Here is a 10,392-nt window from a genome sequence, read left to right as displayed (position 1 = left end):
TACGAGAGGCGCTCGCTCGCTCTCTCCAAAGCAACGTTGCACAAGCGAGCGGGCCCGGGCTATTGCGTACAGGCACCGTCAATTGTGTTGGCATTTCTTTTCTTTTCTTTTTTTCGTTTCTAACGCCGCAGTGACATTGAACGCTCCTTTCAAACTAGACTTTTTGCGTAATGACATAGCCCAGTGAAAATCATTTTAAATTAACTTTCGCTTTCACTTTAGACATCCTCGACTACAATACGCTTTTGCTTTGAATTAAAAATCACTTTTCCTTCGGTGTCTTATTTATCAAACAAACGATTCAGATTATAAAAAAGAAAAAACGCAAATACGTATCCGTAATAAAGTGTTTATTCCGTGGAAAACAATATTATTGTGGTAATTTGACCGACAAATTGTTCGCTTTTTATGTCAAAATGGTTTTTACTTGGTTTTACCGACTTCCTTATTATTCTTCAACTCAATTATGTCAATAAAATAGTTCTATCTCGTTAAAAAAAAATAATAATAAAAGTTGCGTTTAGGTACACGTCAAGAAGAAAAATAAACAAGGCGGACAAAGAAAAGAAAAGCTTCGGAGAGCCTACATTCCATTTTGCTGGAGAGTCGGCTAACAGGTAGTGACAATAATCGCACTTGATATAGAGAAAATGGAATGAAGAAAGCGGACGATGATACGCTGAACGCAGCGAAGACTTGGAAAGCTTCCGTAATGCGAGCCAAACTACAATCTAACCATATCCACGGATCCGTCCGAGCGGCGGCGTGATTAACTTGAGCACTCGCGCGCGCCCTTGTGAATTGTTCTCGCGCGCGATGAGTACTTGGAACGACTGCTGAGCCGAGCTTGGCGCGAGCTACAGACCATTTTTTCCATTCGACAGAACGAAAGCTGCAATGATGTGTTCGTTCGAAAGTACGTATCAGCCGTGAGTGGGTTGAGCACTCTTACGGCAAAAGAGCAGCCGTTTTCAGTGTGGCGACAATTGCCCGAGGCAGCGCCGACGACGTTATCGATGCGAACGTATGCAGCAGCGAGCGCGTCTGTGAAAATAGAAAAGCCACGTTTAAAATTAGTCAACCTTCGTTTATTAATTTCAAGTCGAGATAATAACGCGCTCGAGCTAGCAAGTTACAGAGTCAAAACTGTGTCAAGCGGTGGTCTAACGATTTCGCCAGAGGCGCTACAGCGCAACATCAGTGGCCCTCGATTTCGGTCAAAGAAATCTCGATGCGCGGCGCAAGCTCTCTCGAGGAGGATATAAAAAAAAGCGAAATCGAGAGAAAAAAACGAGAAGCAAAGTGGCGGCGGCGCGCAGTTACGGCTCGCGCGCGCCACGCGAGAAAAGCAATCTCGAGACCTTCGGTAAGTAGGTCGAAGCTTGTGCGCGCGCGCGTAAGCCAGCTAAGCGAGCCGAGAGTGAGAGAGAGAAAGAGAGAGAGAGAGAGAGCGTGCAAGAGCGATGAAAAATCCCTCGTGGAACCCCCTCGCCGCAGCTATCTGCCTGTGTCCTCGCGTCCGTTTTCGCGGTCTCTCTCGCTGTAATCCCCACCATTGTTTTTCCGAAGCCTCCGTATAGCAGCCTAGCAGAACGTCGCCAGTCGCGAGACTAATGCCTCGCTCGCATTGCCATCATCCTAGACACTCGATTGGCACGCGACGCAGCATGTATTCTCATTCATTCACTCGTTTTTAACGACTTCCATTCAACCCGCTCCAACTTTTTTTCTTTCTTTTCTCGCTTGCACGCTGGACTGAGATGGGAGGGCTGTTGAAACGAGCTTTGCATATATAACCACTGTTTACAATCGTCCAGCGAGTAGCATTCCAGGCAAAAGTTTTCGGAAGGCTCGTAAAGCTCTGGTTGCAAACAACTTTGAATTCGTTACACACATTTACGTAGGGATCTATTTCGCTCAGCCCACTTTGATACTTTGTATATGCGTGCAGCACCGACAAAGTTTCCAATTCTCAAATAATGGACTCGGGCAAAGGGGAGTCGTAGCGAGGATGCGTGAACATACATCACAACGAAAATCTAACGATAACGTTTGAATTGCAAAAAAGCTGCGGGGAAGCTTTGCAGGCAGAAATAGACGACAAGTATTTAATAGAGAAAAGAGCTGCGGAGAGAGAAAGAGATTTTCTCTGAGCCAAGAGGGTAGCTCGGGTATAAATCATCCCTCCTGCCCTCCTCTCTCGCTTCGCCGGAGGCGATCGATTCGACGGCCAAACGCGTAGACCGGCGAGATCTCAACTCGTGCGCCAGCGCGCTGCCCTTCTACCGACATAACTTCAGCCCAACCGAGAGACATCGTACTACTAGTAAATGTCGACGAGAGAGAGAGTAAAGCTCCGGCGGATTTTTCAATTTTCGGAAGGACCGTGGTCTTTTCAGTCGTGGTATCATCGTCCTCATCGCTATGACGGTCGTTGTCGTCGGTCGTAAGACGGTGCGAGCGCCGTCATATTTTTACCTACGTCTTCCTTTGGATTAACGGACTCGACGTCGCGCGTTGGAAGTAATAAATAAGCCGCGGAACATAGCTCGAAGCTCGTCCGTGACGCGGCGGCCCAACGGCTCGGGCTTTTATCCGAACATCTGAATACCATAAGCGCATTCTCCAATGGTCTCTCGTAGTGGTCCCGAAAAGCTCGCATCGCTAGTGAATTACGTAATACACGTGCCTGGATGCCCGTCGAGCTTAGCTCGTAACTACGGGGATGCACGCGAATGCTCGTCGTGAAAGTGGCGATGTAGCTGCTGCCGCCTTCCGCGCGAAAGACAGTAACGAGCATGGAATGACAATAGAGGAGGGCCGGGAGACGAACGAGCGAACGTAGAAGAACCGAAGGAGGCGCGTCCCCATTGTCGGGCATTCTAATAAGCAGCACGCGAGCAGCAAATTATATAGAAGACAGAGCGAGAGATCAAAAGCAGCGATAAACGGACGATGCGCCGCGGACGCCCGCGATCCGATATCTCTCTTTCTGCTCCTCCATTGATCTATTGCCAGGCTCTCTCTCCTATCTGGCTGTTCGCCTGCGTGCGCGCGCGTGTCGCGCGCGGCCTTCTCCTCCACTGTCCGGCTCTCGCGCCACTGCCCGTTGCATCCGATCGTTCACCACGCATTCAAAACAAATATCAGTGTCGCACTATTTTCGGTATATCCCCGTGATGCGCGAACAGCGAAAATAAACGTGACCGAGCCGACGCTGTGCAGGCGGCACTGAAATGCTACTCGGACAAGTCGATATCCAAGTAGGTAGCCAAGAGGAAAAACTTACTCCGAAAATACCCAGCACTTCTTACGAGTAAGTTATCTCCAAAGAATTATGGTGAATTATGAGGCTGCGTGATAGGCGCACGACCATTCTAATAACCTATAAAGATAAATAACGAGTCGTGTAAAATTCTCTCGTAAATTAACCCTCGAAATAATGGCTCGCAAAGAAGTGGCAATTGATACGGAAAGGCCGAGCTTCGTTAATTCAAAGGCCAAGTGCGCGAAGAAGAAGAAGAAGCAGAAACAAGCGTTGTCCAAGAGGCGCGTCGATCTCGCGTAAGCGAGGCGAGCGCGTATTACCATAATACGTGGAAGAGCGCGCCGAGCGAGCGAAAGCGAGGCGTTATGCCACGGCGACGGCGTCGCCATATCTTACGCGCGATGAAAAGGAAAACGTGGAGGAGCGAGCGAAGAAGAAGCGGAACGGTGAAAGTGCCAACGAAAGAGAAAGGAGCCGTGTAATAGCGTTGGCACTCCTCTCGCTCTACGAATATCAAGAATATCGTTGCGAGCGCGAAGCTCGATATTATCCGATTAACGCCGACAACGTCTTCGAGCTGGTTGCACCGAGTCCACCGCGAAATCTATCTGCTATTCGAGGAAAGTTTCAAAGCGGCTTTAGATTGCCTCGGTCGTGCATTCACGCCTTCGTTTACGCGAATGCACGCGCACGTGTGTCGACGCGTACACTGACGGCCCGTTAATTACATATCCCCGGCATAAACCTTACAGTACTCGCGGAGTCGCTGAATGTCACGTGGCTTACCGAGTGTGCACCGCTGCCGAGGTGCTCGCCGGTTCGCGCGTACATGCGCACGTAGCGCGACTTGATTTACGTGGTACAAAATATATGTATGCAGAATGTTTCGGTTCGCAGGCGAGCGAAACGAAACGCGCGGCGAGAGAGAGAGAGAGAGGGGGGGGGGGGAGATAATAAACAGAAGAAAAGAAACGGCGGAACGAACGTACAACGCCCGATTACAAGCGCGATCACGAGCCTCTGCAATGCCAATACAATATTGATCAGCGAGCCCGAGTCGATGACAACATGTCGTTAGAAACGAGATTGCCAAAGTGGCTGATTTTGGTGGGCGAGCGCACGCGCAGAGCAGCTGCGGGTATACAACCAACTAGCAGGCGAGCTGGAGTTTGGTCGATGATCGGATCAAGCGGAATACAAAGCGAGGGACTAATTATTGGAAAAATCGCGGCAATGGCGCTAGGGAGGAGTAGGTAGCCTGGGCGAGCGCGAGAGAGGCGGCGGGCTCGTTAACCGGCGAGATCGAGTGCGCACACGAGCAAAGGGCCACGTGCAAACTGTCCGCAGGCACGCACACACGCGTGCGGCGCGGCACACCACCCCCACCCGGTCTCTCGCTCCGCTCGACTCGAGCCGAGCCGGCTCCCGCAGTGGGGAGACCCACTGACCCACTTTGCCAGCGCTCGCTCTCGCGCTCTCTCGCGCGGAGCATGACGCAGCCGCGCTCCTTCTGATTACGCGGCGCGCACGTACACTTGCACATGCGCGCGGGCGCCGAGCGAGCGCTGGCTCTTTGTCTGGCGCGGGCGCGCGCGAGTGGGACGAGGACGGCCAGATATGTGGAGCGTCTCTCGCTCGCTCCACCTATGCGCTGCGCCTGCGCCACTCGCGCCCTTTATCACGGCGCCGGCGCGACACCTCCTTGCCTGCCTGCCTGCCTGCCTGCCGCCGCCTCGCTTTCTTTGTCTCTCGTCCGCGCTGCACCCCCGACGACACCACTCTCCCTAATTGCGTCCTTTCTCAACTCAGCCCACTTGCTCCATTTCGGCGCGGGCCAACACTCGCCACCTCGCCCTCGGACTCGATCAAGCGCTTACGGCGGCCCGCCTTCCCGTTTGCCTCTCGCCCACATCTCGTTTCGCACGTTGTACTTTGCACCCTTTGGACTTTCGGCGACAACGTCAACGAGATTCTTTTCTAATTGGGTCAACGCTCGCGAACCAACAAAGAGGGAGAGGACAGAAATTCCCCAGCTGTCATAACGTATCGCGTGAATCATTGTAATTTATGCGGCGCTCGTATGCGTGCAACGAAAACACGTCGCGTACCTCGTGTACTCGCGCGCAGGAAATGAAAAGAACGAACGATAAAGGTATGCGTGAGCCGCAGAGGCAGAGAGGTAGCAAGAGAGCGCGGGGGCGAACCGCCAGTGCCCTTTGTATTTACTTTGCATTGTGTGCCGCGTCACGTCGTGCAATTCGTTCGAAATCATTCCGAAGCCCGGCCCAAGGGAAAACGCGAAAATATCACGCGAAAAGCAAAGGGACAAACGCAAGCGTCGAATCGGCGAGATGGCTCGTGTGCGCGCCAAAGCGTATTATTCAGTTAAGAGCACTGATTATTCGGAAACTCGCAGAGTATACGTGCACACGAGGTATGTAGAGCTAGTGGAATGACGACGGACGGCCGAGGACGGGCTCTCGAGGAATATTCAATCTCGGACAGCTGAGCGACCATCTCGTCCGTTAATGATCATTTTTAATCCCCAGTCGCAGCTGAGCCGAGCGAAGAGATAAGGCCAGCGATTAGCGAAGAAGAAAAAAGTACAGGATTATACGTGTACAAGCGTTGGAAAAGTGCGAGAGAGAAGAGGGAGAATCGAATTAAGAACGCGACCCTGGCATCGAAAAGCTAAGCTAAGCGCGTGCATATAAGCGTACACAGACGGCTCGCGATTCCACTGCAAGGGGGTAAGAGAAGCAGCAAGCGAGGCGTGAAACAATAGTCGCGCACTGCGCACACAGTCGCAGTAATCCCTGCAATGGGAGGCGCGCGTATTGCCCGCGCTGGCAGCTATTTCGCATCCGCTCGAGTCGGCCCGATTGGCGGAACTGGCAGAGCCCTTTTGTCGCGGCTACCGCGGAAGAAGGCCCTTACACCTGCGACAGCCTCATTTCCATCTCCCGCTCGCGGCGCATTCGTATCGGAATCAGCCGTGGGAATACGAATACATCGATCGCGCCGAGCAGTGGGACTTGGGAAAGTTTCGTGCCGGTAATCGGTCTACCTGCCGATTCGAGCCAGCCTCTCGAGGATCAAGCAGCAGGTAGCCAGAAAGAAATTACCCGGGAGCCTTTGGCATTATTAGCAGCGCCTCCCTCGCGCTCCGCCTCCTTTCCTCTTGCCAAGCCGTGTATAGCTGCGGCGACCATCGAGACCCGAGAAGCGCTTTTCACGGTTCGCTCCTCTCCCGTGCCCCCGTGCACATCGCCCGCAGATGCTGGAACGTCCACTGGCGCGCGGATTATCGGCTCGGCCCGTTGCCGCGACTTTCTTATCGCTGCTCCGAGTGCGCTCGGTTCGAAAGATCTCACGGGACGCGCTGCGAGGCGCTGCGAGGCGCTGCAGCTTTGGCTCGCTCGCCTATGGGAATGATCTTGAAAACAACTGGCATCGCTATCGCCCGACATCGAGCTCTCGTTTCTTTTCCGCGAGGCTCCGTTTTCTCTTTCTCCCCGGTGGGGCAGGCTTTATGTAATGTCGACATCGCGAGCAGCCTGCGAGAGCCTCCTTCTTACCTGCGCACTCCTTTTCGGCCGATAGCGCGCTCGGTCTTTTTCTTCCATTGTCCCCCCGCCGGCCTCGTTATTACCCCTTCGACGGGAAACGGATCCTTCTCGGATGTCTGCGAGTGCGCTCTCGATTTTCAGCTACAGGTATACCTTAACAATTACGTCGCTCGATGTCGCGCCGCCTGGCAATCCAATGCCGCTTTCTTTCATCGATTTTTCCAAACGCCCGCGCGGCCCTTCCTTCGGCCATTGATTGGTTTGTTCGTCGGCGCAACCAGCGACAATCAGTCGATGAACAAATCCGAAAGATGATCGAGCGCGATGATTGGAGGCATTCTTCGCCGGCGGCAAGCCGTCCGACAGCAAACTCATTTAGCCACGTTGATGTTATATAGCAAAGTAAAAGCTCCGATTATCCATTTTTCAAGTTTGCCTCTTTTCCACGTTGCGCCGAGCGTCGACGCGGTAATTATCAAGGATAATGCGCGATTTTGTAACGTCAAATTGTATAATGACATTGTGGGAAGATTTTCAGGTGAATCGCGTGACGAAACGACCAAAGCTGCACGCATACACGAATCGCCCGCCGTGTACTCTCTCTCTATACGCCATATACAATGGTAGGATTCCAATGAACTTGATGACTCTTCGGATTACGTCCTGTACGTATAAACAACGCTGAGAGTCTATCCTCCCTGATATAAATGAGTTTTTTTATCGCACTAGAGCTTCGTTCGTGGAAGTGAACTTTGAACAGACTGCGAGCGACTGTATTGCAGCGTTGCGCAACAGGCTTTTGGAACAGCTCTGCGGCGCGACGAACCGTGCAAAAGAAGATTCACGCGTGTCATCGGAGTACCGACGACAGCAGCCGGGCAAGCGAATGCGTTTGATGAAAGTCAGAAGCGAAACAATGGGACTGGCGACAGTAGCGGCGGCGTCGTCGTCGTCGTCGTCGTCGTCGAAGCGTGGTGCTAACACGCGCTTGCGCGCGGAGCACGATGTCCCTTTGCGAGTCTCTGCGGAAGGGGAAAAATTAACATATCCGCGCGTCTCTCGCTTTCGCTTTTTTTACGATTCGGACCCGCGCGAGACTCCGAAACGGCCGCAGACAAAGGCTCCGATGAAACGAGCGAGAGTGACACGCCGCACTCCGCGAGCAGAAAAGGGTCAAACGAAAGCGAAAGACCGCCGTGGGCGCGACGACTCTATAGGTATACGTTGAAACTCGCGAGACGACAGTGAGAGAGAGAGAGAGAGAGAGAGAGAGAGAGAGATGGGCCAATATAAGCGATGACGAGAAGCGGCGCCGAACGAAAGTGAAAGCTCTCGGCACTCCTGACCCAGAATATACGATCGCGCTCTCGACGTATGCCTGTGGCGCGCTGCTCGCGCTCTGGGCGCGCGCACGAAAACTCACTCGCTTCGAAAATTCAATGAGCGCGCTATTGGTTCATCAACTCTCGGAAGAAGCGTCACTCAAGCCAAATCTGTCGTTCCCTTGAGCGCATTCGCCGACAGATATACATACATAATTGTTTATCAAAAGTGCGCGCAAGTGTCGTAAGGCCGCAGAGTCGCAGCGAGCGCGCGCGTCGACGCGAGGTCTCTTTTTTGTCTTTTTTTTTTTTTTTTTTTCAATTACCCGTATGCGCGCGGAGAGACCAATTTACTGCTTCGCATTTTTTTTCCTTTTTTTTTCTTCCATTATCGGAACAACAATGTTATTTGCCGAACAATCGTCGCGCCGCTACACGGCAAGTCCACGAATCGAATTTGAACTGTCGAGCAAATAACGCGCGCTTTAAATCAATGTGCACCTCGACAATATACCATTGACAGTAGGCCTGTGAAATGTAATTCTTTTGTTTGCGTAAGCTAAGCGCGTTCGCATACTCATTAGCAACCTTCTTTTCCAAACAATAACAATTACTCAAATAAATGTGTAGGTGTGCAATCAAACTAAACCACTATCTCACACGATCTAATGTGCTCTCTTATATGAGGACGCGTGAAATTGGTTGGACAAGAGTCGACGTATAATCAAAGGTCGGTCGAAAGCGCTAAAACGCGACGATGACGAAACAGTGCCGCGAGACGAAGCTCGCTCGAAAGCAGAAAAATCCCGAGAGCAAATAGCGCATTGTTGCTCGTCGCGGAGAAGCAGTGCGGATCGTGCAACAGGTATGCGCGTAGCGATATCGAAGCCGTCCGTAAGCACGCATCGCGCGGAGTAAAAGGTCGGCCGCGAAGAGAGACGAAGATGCGCAAAAGCCGCTCTCTAGAAAGGGCAAAATGCATTTGCCACTCGACGATCCCTCATTCTCTCTGGCTCCGCATATTTTCCGACGGCTTCTGCTTTCGAGTGCTCTCTTTCGCTTTCCGTTCTTCGATCGAGTTATGCAGTGCGCTCGCGCGCCCAGTCGGATAATCGTCGCGAGAGAAGCGATTCATATCGGTGGCGCGAGCGGGAGAAAGCGAAAGCCGATCGAGTAATCGGGCACACGTAATGCGATAAAAAAAAAAAAAAAAAAAGATCTGGCGCGAGTCTCTCTCGTACGGGCGCACACAGACGCGCGCGATGACGAGTGCGTAAGCGCGAGGTGGCCGTGCTGTGTGTGTGCGTGCGTCGGTCTTTCTTCGCTCGCGTTAGCGCGACTCGGCTCTCGCGCTCGCGCGGCGCTGCTTGCTTGCTTGCTTGCTTGCTTGGCGTTCGAGAAGTGTGCCAAGGCCTTTGCCCCTACCTCGCGATCCCCATTTTCGAAACTAAAAGTAAAATCTAACTCTTTGTGTCTCGCGCGTTCTCTCTCGCTCTCTCTCTCTCTCTCTCTCTCTATCCGGCGAGATTGCTTATACGAGAAAAAATTATCTTTCCAGGTAGCAGCCGGAGACAAGGTGTGCGTGATTCGATCTATTTGGAAAACGATCAGGGCGGACGGAATTTCATCTTGCTTGCGGCTTCGCAATCGGCGCCCGCAATATGTTGATGGGCCACGCTAACGCTACACCATACGCGCTCCTCGTGGGCTACCGAACTGACGCTGGTCGCTTTGTTCCTCTCTCGTACGATAGACCCGAGTGAATCCATTACAACCTATGTAAATTGACGTAGGTTCACCGGCAAATCGCAGCGACTGACTGAAACAAGTAAGACTGCGCTTTGGTTTGTTAGCGGTCGCAACAAAGGCGAGCCCTCAAAGTATCGATTCGACGCATCGACGTTTGGATGCGCTGCTGCGCGGCTGCGGCTCGCGTGAAATCGAAAGACGGGCGTTCTCGCTCGGCTGATCGGATCTCCGGAGGAGCCGCTGGGAACGCGGCAAGTGCGAGTAGCGTCCGAATATGCGTGCGCACGACGTGGCTCGACTCGAAGTCGATTTGCTGGAATGCGGCTCGCACGTATATGCATGCATGATTGCCTATGCGCAAGCCATGCACTGCCCTATCGACGTGCGAGGCGACATACCTATGGGAAGTGGTTGCGCTCGTTGCGTCACGTTCTCTTTCGCTGCAACGCCGCGGCCGTTAGTCTTACAGGCTTACGATATCTGG

At 52.6% G+C, this 10,392-nt stretch overlaps 1 protein-coding gene across 1 annotated transcript in view; it reads right to left on the bottom strand.

The window, feature by feature from the left end:
- Positions 1-465: 465 nt before the first annotated feature.
- LOC131664719 (uncharacterized) overlaps positions 466-10,392 on the bottom strand; it is a 65,867-nt gene continuing 55,940 nt past the window's right edge. The window contains exon 2 of the mRNA XM_058936025.1: positions 466-1,044. Coding sequence (XP_058792008.1) covers positions 770-1,044 — 275 coding nt within the window. The 3' untranslated portion in view covers positions 466-769. The remainder of the gene's footprint in view (positions 1,045-10,392) is intronic.

Source organism: Phymastichus coffea, unplaced genomic scaffold (assembly GCF_024137745.1).
Source record: "Phymastichus coffea isolate CEN01 unplaced genomic scaffold, Cenicafe_Pcof_1.1 PCOF00003, whole genome shotgun sequence".
NCBI lineage: Eukaryota > Metazoa > Arthropoda > Insecta > Hymenoptera > Eulophidae > Phymastichus > Phymastichus coffea.
Note: the sequence above shows the minus strand (reverse complement) of the source record. Positions and strands in the feature narration are given on the sequence as shown.